Below are 14,470 nucleotides of genomic sequence, written 5' to 3' on the forward strand. Positions count from 1 at the left end.
TTTTTTTTCTTGTCTCCCACTTCATTTTCTGAATCCTTTCCAGATGTGATGGAATTCTTGTGCTTTTTCCGCGATCTGCCCTCCGGAGATGTCAAGCTCCTACGTTTCACTGAAGGATTTTCTGCCAGGAACTTCAAATAAAATGAAATAAATTAATAACAAAGGTAAAATCACCATTAAATCAAACAGACCTGGGTTCTACCTTGTGTGGGTGAAGCAGAAAATCGCTTAATTTGCTGGGCAGGTTAAACTTTTTCACCAGTTCCTCCTCAACCACCCAGGGGGAGCTCTCCCCCATGCCCAGCCTCAGGGCTTTGTGGCGGATGAAATAACGCATAATCTCCTTGGTGGGGGGACGCTCTGTCCGATAAAGACTGTCTGCGGGGACGTCGCTGATCACCTGTGAAACAGCGTATTAAACGGAGGGGAAAAAAGAGATGACGGTGAGTGCACAGTAAAATAAAAAGGTCGAGGACTTTCATCACATATATATGCATATATACCTTATCCTCGTTAATGAGCTTCACATCATACTTATAAGGAAGGAATTTGGGCATCACCCACTTCTTCTTCTCCTCCTTCATGGCAGTGGGAAGTTTCCTTGGTGAACGTCGCGCTTGGTCGCCTTGTCGAGGAGAAGAAAATCAGGTTACAGAATTCAAACTTGGCTGACATGCGGTCGCGTCCAGTTGTGTTTACGCATCGGCTAAGACTCACTGGGAATCTCCCTCCTCATCTCCTCTCTGGAAGAAGGCAGCTTACTGTGGACCTCCTGACTGGCGTTTTCTTTGTCGCTCGATGGAGAATCGCAGGTTCCCTCCAGCTTCTTCTCTGCTGCCTCGCCCTCTGGGTTTTCCAGAGGATGGATCTTCACAATTTTTACTCGCAATGTTTTGTCCTTCCCCACCTGATGTGAAAAGGTCTTTTGTGAGTACTTCAGGACGCACCAGACTGCACTGAATTCAGCCGTCATGACTTTTCCTTAACGCTAAACAAAAACCATGATTGGCCAAGAAAAAGAATGGCGACAGATTTGCATCACAGGAAATTCAAATAAAGAAAGTAAAAAAAAATAAAAAATAAACTCACCAGGAAGTCGCATTCTTCACCCACAGCATACTTGGTAAGAATTTCCAACCAAGCTTTTTCAACCAGTTTATCTAAAGAAACCGTATTGTGGTGAACAATCTCCAGAACGGGTTTCTCAAACCACTGGGGGAACTCCTCCTCAAGTCTGTATGAGCACAAGCGAAGAAAGATTTAATACCAAAGACAAATGATCTGCAAAACTGTGTCATAGCTCTCGTAAAATACTTCACTTCCGAGTCTCTGGGGTCTGTTGCATTGCTGAATTTGTGGGAACCGGCAACAATAAATGACTTGGAAACAAAGGTCTGGCAGTCACCAGCAGAAGAAGTAGCCTGGCATTAGCAATGAATTAATGAGACTGTATAAAGTCCAGTTTGTGCTTCCCCGTCCGTGTTGATTACAGGTGGTTTGCGACCGCCACAGAGGCGCCGTGCACCTCCCGGAACTGCTCAGCGAGGGAGCACAGTCCCTTCACAGACCAGGGGAGCTCTGATTGGTTGGCCAAACTACAGTCCTAGTCCTGACGCTTCTCTGAATTTACTCGCTGCTGCAGTATCTCAACAGCACCGTCTGTAAAAGAACCACTATCATAATCTTTGATTGTGTGAGGAAGACGCTTGATCCAATTGAAAGTCTCCGACGACTCCTCTTCCAGACACTACAAAGACGCGCACGGGATAAATAATTCACAGAGGGAGACCCCCGAAAGCAGCGGCCAGCTGAGAGCAGAGGAAGCCACAAAAAAATAGCTTTTGTTGCATCTGTAAACAGTTTAACAACTATATATAAATATTAGAAAAACTCTGCCACGGTAGTTTTTACACAAGTTGTTAGAGAAATTAAAAGCGGACACATTTACATGACTGCTCGATTACAATGGCACCAGCAACATTGCCGAGGAGGCTTTCTGGTGACGACAGCGCGCCAAAAAATGCCGCTCCCTCCACCCTTTCACTGGGAAGTTGCGTAGCGAACCAGACAACAGTCCGCTGAAGCATAAATGGCGCTACGCAGAACCACTGTAAGCCCTTAAGTGGCTCCCGCTCCAAGCAGCTGCGCTGTTCTTTGCAGTGACCAACCCAATAAAAAAACGCTTGCTTTTCATCCTAAGAGCAGCGAATCTATGAATGGGGTATTCCTGGTGGCGGCACACACGCAGAACACAGGCAACCTTCAGGTAAATGGATAGAAAGGTGAAACAGGAGCCATACTAACAGGGCCGTGACTTCTTGTTCTTCCTCCCATGCTTCTTGGTGTGTGAGCTGGCTGCTTCCAGTGCTCTTGCACGTCCAGATGCGCTCGCTATACCTCTGTAAGCGCGCCTCGTACTCTCTGTAAGCATTTCCAAGTCAAGGACACAACAATGCACATGCAAAAGGGCAGCAATGGTTATAACACAGTTATATATCATGAGTGGGGGAAACATTTAAGCGTTTGGCACATTTTCCATACAGGCTGCTGACAAATGAGTAATGAGTTACGCAACAGTTTCTCAAAATGATACTCATCATAGGGAAGAAAATCAAAGGTTCTGTTTTCATCGTTTAGTTAATAACGGTGTGACATGTTAATGTCCTCCTTTATTTATTAAATTACATCCCGCTCATCACTTCTGGAGATGTCAAAACTTTTTTGTTGAGGGTCAAGAGATCAAGATTCTTGGATCCGCAGTTTGACACGATCCAATGGGCCGGTTGGAACTACCGATAAAAGACGTCATAAATTACGAAACTAAGCCCTGGACGCTGTCACGGATCTCTGAATAGAGCCTAACCGGGAACAAGCAGCTAGCTGAAGGCTTGCTAACCTAAACAACTAATTGAAGTAGCTTCAAAAGTCCAACAGTCACAGCCGGACACGTTACAGAATTCAACCCGAGGAAGCCGAAGCTTTTGGATCCCTCACAGCATCTCAATAGCGCCGATACATCATTTCCATCATAATACCGTACAAATAGTCAGGTAGCATCTACGACATCGTTAGCCACGGAGAACAGGGGCTAGCAAGCTGGTGTCCAGGAATAAATGTTTAAAGAAGGGAGAAATGCCAGTTGTCTGACGCTGGGAATCGTAGCGGTTATTTCTATTTTTTACCTCTATGTAGACAGGAATGCGTCCATCCACACTGGTAGGTTCACGTTAAATTGCATTGGACTGTGTGCTGGCTAAACCGACAACATGGATCGAGCAACAGCATCATGATAAAGGATACTCTTTGTTCCTGAAGGCCTCCTTGGTGTGCTCGATTGTGTAGACCTCATCGCCGGGGCCTGGTGGCTCAGTTAGCGGCTTAGCTAATGGATACGGTTTCCTTCCTAAAAGCGGTGCCATTTCAAATCCACTGGACGCGACGGCAGAACGCAGTCTTTGTGCTCAACCAATACCACCACTATACCCTTAGCATGTATCCAAAAGTCCTCGAATGTCTCAGCAGGTCACGTTTCTGCCGGTAGGCCCGCGCCTAACGCTTAGCAACTAGCCGACTAGCTAGGGTGCTAATACGCTATCTCGTTCGCACAACAACAATAACGCTGTAATTCTTAGCGGCTTAAGCGCGCCATTCCGTGTTCTCCCAACAGCCACGCCATACTGGTTTTATGAACGGTCCCGTCTTGAGAGGTGGGTTACTGACTTCGCCTTCAGATGAAGTTGGTCAACTTTCAGTTCCTCTGGATGAACATGCTGGGATGCGAACCCTACCGAAATTAAACTCACGGCTCCAACCACAGCGGTGTTCGGCGCCGGTCCAGGGTGTAAAAACCCAAAGTCCTTATAAGAAAGATGTCCCCGTACTCTCTTTAAATCCTGCTGGAGGTTCTTCTGACGCGATAACGGTGCTGCTGGACAAACCCAAGCGAACAGTTCGAGAGAATAAATCCTTGATGAAATGGCGGGAGTTTCCAGTCCACCGGCACCGCTCGTATGCTGTCACTCCAGTTTCCGCGGCAGTGTCGCTCGCGCACGCACCAGAGGTATTACGTAGGTCCCGCGTGCGGCTCGGCCCGGATGTCTGCGCGGCCGCCATGTTGGACCGCTCGAGTCACATAAGCGTGTTTACATCAGAACAAACAGCGTCATTCTTCGGTATTTTAATAAAAATGTGACAGTTTCCAATGTTTTATGTCCAACATGGATAAAGTGTTGCAAGTAACTTGTGTTTATGTGATTGTTGTATAACTTCATTATTTTCTTTAATACGTTTAAAAAAGAATAGGTGACGAACCATCTCCTCGGATAAACTACAAGAAAGTCTTGATATGTTGGTGCAAAGTAAAATGTGGAACGATGTAAACAATGAGGAAGCAGTCTTGTGTCCCACCTGACTTGGAGATCCACCTTTGTCCCCCAGGCTATTCTCCACCTGAACTCTCAAAACTCTGACTCCTTTCCCAAAAGATGCTGTATCCTAAAATTGTGTCTACCTATACTTTCGATAGCACAACACAACACGGTGCAGTAATTTAAATATAGTGTGTCTCCCACAATGTCAAAATTACAGTGCAGTAATACATATTCTGTATATGCTACTATATGCAATACTACTCAGTGCAATAGAGAAAAAATATTCTGTACTTTCCAAAATATATGTAAAAAGTTCTTTACAGTGCAATAATGTAAAAACATTCTGTTTGTCACGTATCTATTGTGCACTTTTATATCGGAGCCCCTGTTTATCAATGGCATGTATGGATCAATTATGTCTCATGTAATGTGTAACTTGTGTAACGTGTGTAAGTAAAAGTGCGGCTCTCTGCTCTGTTAATTTAAAATGTAAAAAACAGTGACAATAGTCTCTGTGTAACAGCACCATGCAGATCTTGGAAAAGGCGACAGAAAGCTGAACAAATTTAATTCCAACTCGTAATCAAAGGCGGGCTTCCCGTGGTGGCATCCGCCCCCTGAAATCTGATTGGCCACTCCTGCTTGACCTCCACGGCCATTGACTAGTGGTTAATGTCAATCACTGTTAGCGACGCTGTGCAATAAAACGGAAGCAAAACTTGAAACTTCGTAGTAAGAATTCTTTTTTTGGGGGGGGGGCAACGGAAGTGGCTTTAGGGTCCTAATAAAGTAACTTCACCAATCACGTTTTTTGTGACTTTCCCGATGCACCGAATTAAGGTAAGAACGCGATGAGTTCTTCAAGAAGGTCTCAACAATGTTTTCCAACCTTCGTTCCATTCGGGACTAATTTGGTCCAGTTTGCATGGGAAACGGTCTTTAATCAACACTGTTTCACTGTAGTTATCTCACCATCCGGATGGAAATAAACCTCTCTTCTCTGTTCCAGAAACGTAAGGATGTGTCCCGTATTAAAACGCTCGGGGGTGATGGCTGAGAAACAGATGGTTCTTGGTTCAAGCCCCGGATGCAGTAGGTGAACGGGGTGCAAGAGAGGTGCCAGGACACCGAGGTACCCTTGAGCAAGGTACCAAATCCCCCAATAATCAGACAGGGCCCTGCGATTGTCCGGGGATTCATCCAGGGACGTACCATGACTGGGTTGCAGGCTCCAGCACCCTCTAGCGACAGATAAGAAAAGCTTCACATGTTCTGCACGATTTTATAATTATTCAGTGAATGAAGGAATTTAAAAAAGCTCCTTTCAATCACAGCTAAACTTAAAATTAACTGATCCTGGTGATGCGGCAGCAACAGGAACTTCCCTGTTAACACTGTTGCTACACCGAAAGGTAGAATATTTATCAAACACACTCCTAACAGATCACCAGTTTGATTGGCTATATATATATACACATATATATATATACACACACAGCCATAGTCTCATTGATGGTAAGTAATTTTACTGTGAGGATTGAGCTTAGTTTTATTTAAACTGATAACATACGTATATCAAATCCATGTTTATCACATTCACATGATGCGATACACTTTGTTGTACATTATGTATGTTAGATTAGGAAGCCAAGTTTATTGTAATGCAATACTTTTATGGATGGAATTTATTAAATTAATATACATTGGGTTTAAACTGGCTGTGTTGTGTGAATTGCTTCATGAAAACATAAATAGAACAGTTGACAAAGCCTCTGACGACCTTGTAGGCTCGGATGACCTTGGAGGCGCTGTTGTCTCCTGAGCTGCTATAGCGGGTGAACGTGGAATTTGATTTAAATCAGGTAAAATAGAAGTGGGCTGCTGCACACACAGGCACACACACACCCTCACGCACACACACACACCCTCAAACACAAACAAATGCACTGGATAAAACCCCACAAAAGAGTGACGCATTCTGGAATACTTGACTACTCACTTCAGTGTTCACCAACTGTACCACAAGATCTTTATGCTTGTTGACACCCTGGATCTATATTTCGCATCCACTTATTTGTTTATTTGGATGTGGCCTTTGCCCATTTAAGGCCATAAATGTTCTGCCTGGTGGCGCTGCACCGCACAGGAATAATTTTCCCTCTTCTGTTACGCGTACATCAGGATATGTCACAGTTCAAATGTGATGAATACCTCAGAATCCTATATGTACCCTCGTTATGATGGACAAGTGTGTACTGAAGTGGGCAGAACACTAGAGTCCTATATGATGCAATTTCTCTTGCTTCACTCAAAGCTTCTGTTCAATCTTCAGTTATTTTCTTATTGAAATTACTGGTGATTTAATGTAAAATTGCTGCTCTCCATTCCAACCTTTCCTTGTGTGTGTGTGTGTTATAAATGAGGTCATGCGACCAGCAGCGCCCCCTGGTGGCGCGGACATATACATCCTTGCTCTGTGTGACAGTAGGACGCCGTCTGTTGTTTATGCTACAGCAACAGGTTCTTAGCACCTCGCAAAACTAAAACTGTAAATAAACTGGTGGTGAACAGCAGCTTCTACCTTATTTGTAATATAACAATGGGGGGCAGATTTCCCTGTTTATGTGTTTTAGTTTGATCTATACCTAGAATGTGAAGCCTTGGAAAGCATGCAAAATAATAAATGCAATGATAATGACTTATAAGCAATATTTATTATGATCCAAATTATAAACATTGACAAATTATATTATATTTACACGTATAAGTCTTTTTAAGCTTACTGTGGGGGCATGATCTGTTTCATAAACATCACTTAAGCCAAAATGGCACATCTACAGTTAACATCTATACAAAGCAACTTTACAACCATAAGCTGCGAGAAGAAATAAAGCAAGATATGGATGCATACAAAGGTTTACCTGCATCGAGTGTAGATGGGACGATAAAAAAAAGGAAACATCTGCAGATGGAGGATTTAAAGGTGCACCGTTACACAAAACTTACTCATATCAGTGTGCATGTTGTTTCACAAAAATAGCCTTTAAACATGAGCGGGCACTTTAACAGGATTCATTAGCTGAAATGCGTTGCATAAATATGCCGAATGGACCTTACAGGCGGAAATATGTGGCTGTAGATGGATACAGTCAAGTCCCAGTTGCGAAATAATATTCCATCAGAGAAAACATCTGTTTCTGATTCGCTCATTTTCAGGAATGAAGAGATTTCAGCAACCATGGCGTAGCTTTCCTGCTTATTATAACATGATGGTTACATTGTTGAAGCTATCTCAGAAGACTATTGTCTCTTGTGCAAATCTTCTTCAAAGGGGGGGCTCCTGACTCCTCCGACCCCGCCTGTGAAATGAAACAACCAGGTTATTTCCATGAGGAACAACATTGTCATTTTCCATCTTTGCTGATGTTGTTTTCATAAAAGGGACCTGTGCGCCTGAGGGGCCCTGGCTGACACTTCCAGATGAGAGGAGGTCCTCCTTGATGAGAGTAGGAGGCTCATCAGCCCCGTCTCTTCCTATGTTGACTGGCTCTGTGTTCACGAGGACAGAAATGTACATAATCACTGAAACTGGAGTGAAAATACACAGAAACTATTGTTACAGTATCATGTAACCTAAAAAAATAGGAAAATTCTAAATGATTCAATTCAGCTCAGGTCATTAACACATTGAAAAAGCATTCCAAGCACAAGAGAACTATCATTACTCCAAATTTAATAGCAAATACACTTAAATGTGTGAAACTGTTCGAATAAATCCCTTTTCATGCTACATCAGCTACTGAATTCTATGATTCCGGCCGCCTGCTCTGGTTATTTGGTCCATTTAATTGACAGAAACTGACTTGACCCCTGCTGTAGGTGGTCATTTATACTGTATGTGAGTCTCATGCTGGCACTAGTCAAAACCAACGACGACCCTGTGAACCCAGCCAGGCTGTAAAGTAACCCACTGTGGACAGTGCTTGGTGACATACCATCTACACTCTCTTGGCCCAGCATTGGAGGTTGAGAGTCATCAGTTCTGAGGCTGGTATGTGGAGGACTGACCTGCTGCGAGCTGGACGCGCTGCTGCTATTGTCCATTTTAGAGTGGTAAACGTCTGACAGAAAGCTCTGGTTGCTGTTCTCATCTGCAGACCCAGGAGTGAAGATGTTTTAGAGCTTCTGCTCCATTACATCACTACGGTTGCATTTACCAAACCAGAGGGGGTTGATAAAACTGACCAGTAAAATCCAGTAAAGAGTTGGAGTTCTCCAGAACAACATTTTTCAGTCCTCTTAAACCTCTGCTGGCAGATTTGCTGTGATAGATCTGACGGAGGGAAGGAAGCATGTGATGAGACTGCATATTTGTGTTATACATGCATATTAGCGCGTTATTAGCATCAACTACCACTTCTAGACGATAATAACGATACCTGCTTGGTTTCTGTCACCGGGACCCACTTGAATATACGCAAAGACGTGTCTCCGACCGTCACCCATTTCTTCTCCCTAATGGGGGAATTAGTTAGATTCAATAAAAGAGGGGCAGCTTGAACATGTACAGTGTAGAAGTGACAAACAGTAACACACGCAAGCAAAGACGCCATCTTGACAACATAATACACATGAAGGTGTACAAATGAGGATGATTCCCCGGTACAGTGATGTACAGTAGCCGCTATTGTAGCCATATTAACACCCATCGACAGGGGTTTAACCGATAAAGATTAAAATCAGGAGGGGAGAAGTGTCCCTGCCTCTGCCGTCGACCCACCGCACTGTGTGGCCAGCGATTCCCGTCAATCACCTAACTTTTCCCAACAGAAGTTTGTTGTACAACGCAGCAGATATTAGGCTAAATATATGTTCCCCTCGATCTGGCCGACGCACCGTACCATTTTCGTACTTTCTCGATGGCGGCGAGGACCTTCTTGATGTCGTCTTTCGCTCTGCTGCGTGTCTCTGCGCGGCCGGATCGTCCCGACATCTTGATGCTTTTCTGATTCATCTACAGATTCCTCTGAAACTTCAAGACCGAGCCCCACTTCCCGTTACAGGACAGTCTCGCGATACCTGCGGGAGCGGGATTAGTTCGTTATTTATTTGAGGGGGAGTTTGGTTGTTTTGGGGGTTTTTTATGCTTATGGTCTGAAGTAAGGAACCTTTTGTTTTTGCGATATTTTTTATTGTAATATTCTATTATCGCTTTTGCAATAAACACACGCTTGGTGGGCGGAAAGCGGAAGTGAGGTGCATATAGGGGGCCGCCAGAGTGCGCCAGAGGTGTTTTGGAAATTTGAAGAAAGAAGAAAAATGCAAATCTATTGAAATAATATCCGTTCACCCCCAAGCATCGTTAACAAATATAATGTGTAATAATACATCATATCGTTGAAAGCTTCAAAACATCTTTTTTTTGTATCATTATCAAACCAGGTGGTTCGCGCTTGTGACGTCATGCTGCTTTGACGTTTAACCGAGCGTGCAGCTAGCCAGCGGGTTTTGATGAGAAGAAGTCCCAAGGAACAGTGGAAAAGTGGTGCAATATATAAATAATGTATGGCCAATTAAACTACAGATGCATAGACACATGCACACACATCCCATACATTTATCATGTAGAATTTGAAAGAATGAAGCGCTATCTTGCTGTCAACAATGCACCACAGGTAATACCAGACCGGATAAAACCTAATGAATAGAAGGACATAATAAAAACTGACACAATAAATAGGCTAAGGCAAAAAAAGGATGAAAGACAGAATCAATTCAAATGCAGTAAAATACTAAAACCTGTAAATGAAATTTAAATAAAAGCCAGGCTAAAAAGGTGTCTTAAGATGTCAGAATCTCAGCTGTTCGCAGGTCTCCAGGAAGGCTGTTCTGCAGTCATGAGTTGTAGAAGTCTGAAGCTGCATCACCCTGAGTTTTAGTTCTGACTTTAGGTATTAAAAACAGGCCTCTATCAGAAGACCCGAGAGTTCTGGGAGGCTCATAAGGTAAAAGCAAATTTGACAGATAAGGAATGAGACCACTAAGAGCTTTCAAAACCAATAAAAGAATCTTGAAATCGATCCTAAAGTACACAGGTAGCCAATGCAGGGACTTTAAAATGGGTGTAATGTGAGCCAAGTTCTGGTCTTCATCAGCACATGTGGAGTTTTGGAGTAGTTGTAATGCTGTAATATTCTTTTTAGGAAGAGAAGAGACAAACAATGCAACAATCAATCCTGCAGGTTATAAAAACATGGTTTATTGTCTCTGTGGTGGTTTGTGAGAGAAGTGGAAGCACTTTCCTCAATATTTTTAAGATGATACACATTATTCTTACTAATGCCTGATGTGGTGAAAAAGGTTAATACCACACCCTGGTAAGATGGCTTAAGTGTCATTGACCCAATTTAAAATCCAATTTTTCTCAGTACTTCTGGGCCAATAACCAGTGCCATTTCATGCTCTCCATGACATCTCTAGGGTATCATGTGAACCTGCATGGATTGTGGCTCTGATTAACACATGCATTCCCAGAGGTCAACGCTTGTTTGCATGTTTTGACGCTTAACAGTTCCCTAGTAGAGCGATCAAAAGAACCATTACTGACTCCATCCATCCTCTACCGCTTATCCGGGGTCGGGTCGCGGGGGCAGCAGCCTAAGAAGAGAAGCCCAGACTTTCCTCTCCCCAGTTACTTCTTCCAGCTCATCCGGAGGGATCCCCAGGCGTTCCCAGACCAGTCGAGAGACATAGTCTCTCCAACGTGTCCTGGGTCTTCCCGGGGGTCTCCTACCGGAGGGACATGCCCTGAACACCTCACCAGGGGGCATCCTAACTAGGTGCCCAAGCCACCTCATCTGGTTCCTCTCAACGCGGAGGAGCAGCGGCTCTACTCCGAGCTCCTCCCGGATGGCAGAGCTTCTCACCCTATCTCTAAGGGAGAGCCCAGCCACCCTACGGAGGAAGCTCATTTCGGTCGCTTGTACCCGTAATCTTGTTCTTTCGGTCATGACCCAAAGCTCATGACCATAGGTGAGGGTAGGAACGAAGATCGACCGGTAAATCGAGAGCTTTGCCTTTTGGCTCAGCTCTCTCTTCACCACTACGGACCGGTGAAGAGTCCGCATTACTGCGGACGCCGCGCCGATCCGCCTGTCGATCTCCTGCTCCATTCTTCCCTCACTCGTGAACAAGACCCCGAGGTACTTGAACTCCTCCACTTGGGGCAGGATTTCCTCCTTGACCCGGAGAAGGCACTCCACCTTTTTTCCGGTTGAGAACAATGGCCTCGGATTTGGAGGTGCTGATTTTCATCCCCGCGGCTTTACATGCGGCGGCAAACCGATCCAGTGATAGTTGGAGGTCACGGGCCGATTACGCCAACAAGACCACATCATCTGCAAAAAGCAGAGACCCGATCCTGAGGTCACCAAACAGGAACCCCTCAACACCATGACTGGAGACAAAATTGATTTTGTCTGTGCTCCAGAAATTCTGTCCATAAAAGTCACGAACAGAATCGGTGACAAAGGGCAGCCCTGGCCGAGACCAACCCTCACCGGAAACGGCTTCGACTTACTGCCAACAATGCCGACCAAACACTGACACCGATTGTACAGGGAGCGGACGGCCCATATCAGGGGGCCTGGCACCCCATACTCTCGGAGAACCCCCCACAGGACCCCCCGAGGGACACGGTCGAATGCCTTCTCCAAGTCCACAAAACACATGTGGACTGGTTGGGCAAACTCCCATGCACCCTTGAAGACCCTGCTGAGGGTGTAGAGCTGGTCCACTGTTCCCACGCCCAGGACGAAAACCACATTGCTCCTCCTGAATCCGAGGTTCGACTATCTGGTGGACCCTCCTCTCCAGTACCCCTGAATAGAGCTTACCAGGGAGGCTGAGGAGTGTGATCCCTCTATAGTTGGAACACACCCTCCAGTCCCCCCCGGAGATATGAGAGCCTATCCCCAGGTCCCCAGGCCCTGCTTCCTCATTGGAAGGCGCGTTGGTGGGATTGAGGAGGTCCTCGAAGTATTCCTTCCACCGATCCACAACATCCCAAGTTGAGGTCAGCAGCACACCATCACCACTATACACAGCGTTGACAGTGCACTGCTTCCCTCTCCTCAGATGCCGGACGGTGGTCCAGAACCTTTTCGAGGCCGTCCGAAAGTCGCTCTCCATGGCCTCACCGAACTCTACCCATGCCCGGGTCTTTGCCTCGGCAACAGCCATAGCTGCACTCCGCTTGGCCTGCCGGTACCTATCTGCTGCCTCAGGAGTCCCACAGGCCAGTAAGGCCCGATACGACTCATTCTTCAGCCTGACGGCATCCCTCACCGCTGGTGTCCACCAGCAGGTTCGGGCATTGCCGCCACGACAGGCACCAACCACCTTGCGGCCACAGCACCGGTCAGCCGCCTTAACAATGGAGGCAAGGAACATGGTCCACTCGGACTCAATGTCCCCTGCCTCCCCCGGGACATGGTCAAAGCTCTTCCGGAGATGTGAGTTGAAGCTCCTTCTGACGGGAGACTCTGCCAGGCGTTCCTTCCCCACCATCGGAGCCAACTCACCACCAGGTGGTGATCAGTTGACAGCTCCGCCCCTCTCTTCACCTGAGTGTCCAGAACATGCGGCCGCAAATCCGATGATACGACCACAAAGTCAATCATCGATCTGCGGCCCAAGGCGTCCTGGTGCCAAGTGCACATGTGGACGCCTTTATGCCTGAACAAGGTGTTTGTTATTGACAATCTGAGACGAGCACAGAAGTCCAATAACAAAACACCATTCGGGTTCAGATCAGGGGGGCCATTCTTCCCAATCACACCTCTCCAGGTCACACTGTCGTTGCCAACGTGAGCATTGAAGTCCCAATGGAGGGACGAGGGAGCCCCCAGAAGGAGCACTCTCCAGCACTCCCTCTAAGGACTCCAAAAAGGGTGGATACGCTGAACTGCTGTTTGTACCATAGGCACAAACAACAGTCAGGATCCCTTCCCCCATCCGAAGGCGAAGGGAGGCTACCCTCTCATCCACCGGGGTAAACTCCAATATACAGGCACTAAGCTGGGGAGCAACGAGAAGTGCCCGTCGCCTCTCACCATCGGCAACTCCAGAGTGGTAGAGAGTCCAACCCCTCTCGAGAAGACTGGTTCCAGAGCGCTTGCTGTGCGTTGAGGTGAGGCCAACTATGTCTATTCGGAACCTCTCAACCTGGCGCACCAGCTCAGGCTCCTTTCCCACCAGAGAGGTGACATTCCATGTCCCTAGAGCCAGTTTATGCAGCCGGGGATCAGACCGCCAAGGTCCCTGCCTTCGGCCGCTACCCAACACACAATGCACCCGACCCCCTTGGCCCCTCCTGCAGGTGGTGAGCCCACGGGAAGGGGGTTCCATGTTGCCTCTTCGGGCTGTGCCCGGCCGGACTCCATGTGCAGAGGTCCGGCCACCAGCCATTTCATTGTACAACCCATAGCTTAATCTTTAAACACATGCTACTGCGCTACATGGCAGGTTCAAGCAGTGTCTTGGAGGCAAACACGCAGGCCTGGAGGAGCCGTCCACCCAAGGACCAGCGCAGTAAAGTTCTGTGTAGTACACAGTACATGTTACTGCATAGGACTGGTCTAAAAATGTACACTTGCTCACTTTATTCTTACTCGGATTTGCTATTTCAAAACATCCAATTATTGATTTCATCTTTATATATTTTTTGTTTAAAGGAAAATTAATTTGTCTGTGCTCCGAATGCACCGTCAGTGTCCCTTGCAGGTGTTTTTTCCAAGGGTGGGGATTATTTAGGACTCCAGCCACCAGCTGGGAACACGTCCAGAATACACTGAAATAGTCTGGAGATGACTGCGACCAGCTGAGCCGCACCGTCTCTGAGGACCCTGCGCCTCAGCCTGCAGCTCCAGAGGCTTTGCAAGGGTTCGCTCTCCATCAGATGGAGGTCACCAGCTGCTCATCAACAGTGAGCACTTGGTTGTTGGTCCGAGTCTGGCGGCTGACGCCATCTGAAGCGTCATGTTGATTTAACCTGCTGAAAAATGTGTCCAGTTCATCTGCAAGAGGCAATTTTCCCTCTA

At 46.4% G+C, this 14,470-nt stretch overlaps 2 protein-coding genes and 1 long non-coding RNA gene across 3 annotated transcripts in view; 1 reads left to right on the forward strand and 2 right to left on the reverse strand.

Annotated features, from left to right (window-relative positions):
• Window positions 1-4,071, reverse strand: part of baz1b (bromodomain adjacent to zinc finger domain, 1B) — a 10,101-nt gene extending 6,030 nt beyond the window's left edge. The window contains exons 1-7 of the mRNA XM_011618063.2: window positions 3,301-4,071; window positions 2,305-2,421; window positions 1,090-1,234; window positions 718-907; window positions 504-625; window positions 203-400; window positions 1-131 (exon numbers count right to left, since the gene is read on the reverse strand). Coding sequence (XP_011616365.1) covers window positions 1-131; window positions 203-400; window positions 504-625; window positions 718-907; window positions 1,090-1,234; window positions 2,305-2,421; window positions 3,301-3,419 — 1,022 coding nt within the window. The 5' untranslated portion in view covers window positions 3,420-4,071. The remainder of the gene's footprint in view (window positions 132-202; window positions 401-503; window positions 626-717; window positions 908-1,089; window positions 1,235-2,304; window positions 2,422-3,300) is intronic.
• A 994-nt stretch (window positions 4,072-5,065) lies between these two features.
• Window positions 5,066-6,082, forward strand: LOC115251403 (uncharacterized). Its single transcript, XR_003889949.1, has 2 exons — window positions 5,066-5,210; window positions 5,380-6,082. It is a non-coding gene; the product is annotated as an uncharacterized lncRNA (long non-coding RNA).
• A 980-nt stretch (window positions 6,083-7,062) lies between these two features.
• On the reverse strand, window positions 7,063-9,432 carry bcl7bb (BAF chromatin remodeling complex subunit BCL7B b). Its single transcript, XM_003977001.3, has 6 exons — window positions 9,272-9,432; window positions 8,810-8,885; window positions 8,616-8,703; window positions 8,366-8,521; window positions 7,816-7,919; window positions 7,063-7,729 (listed from the first exon to the last, which is right to left on the reverse strand). Exons 1-6 carry the CDS (start codon window positions 9,382-9,384, stop codon window positions 7,658-7,660), a joined length of 609 nt encoding a protein of 202 aa, XP_003977050.2. The 5' UTR covers window positions 9,385-9,432; the 3' UTR covers window positions 7,063-7,657.
• Window positions 9,433-14,470: the final 5,038 nt, after the last annotated feature.

This window comes from Takifugu rubripes, chromosome 11, assembly GCF_901000725.2.
Source record: "Takifugu rubripes chromosome 11, fTakRub1.2, whole genome shotgun sequence".
Classification (NCBI taxonomy): domain Eukaryota; kingdom Metazoa; phylum Chordata; class Actinopteri; order Tetraodontiformes; family Tetraodontidae; genus Takifugu; species Takifugu rubripes.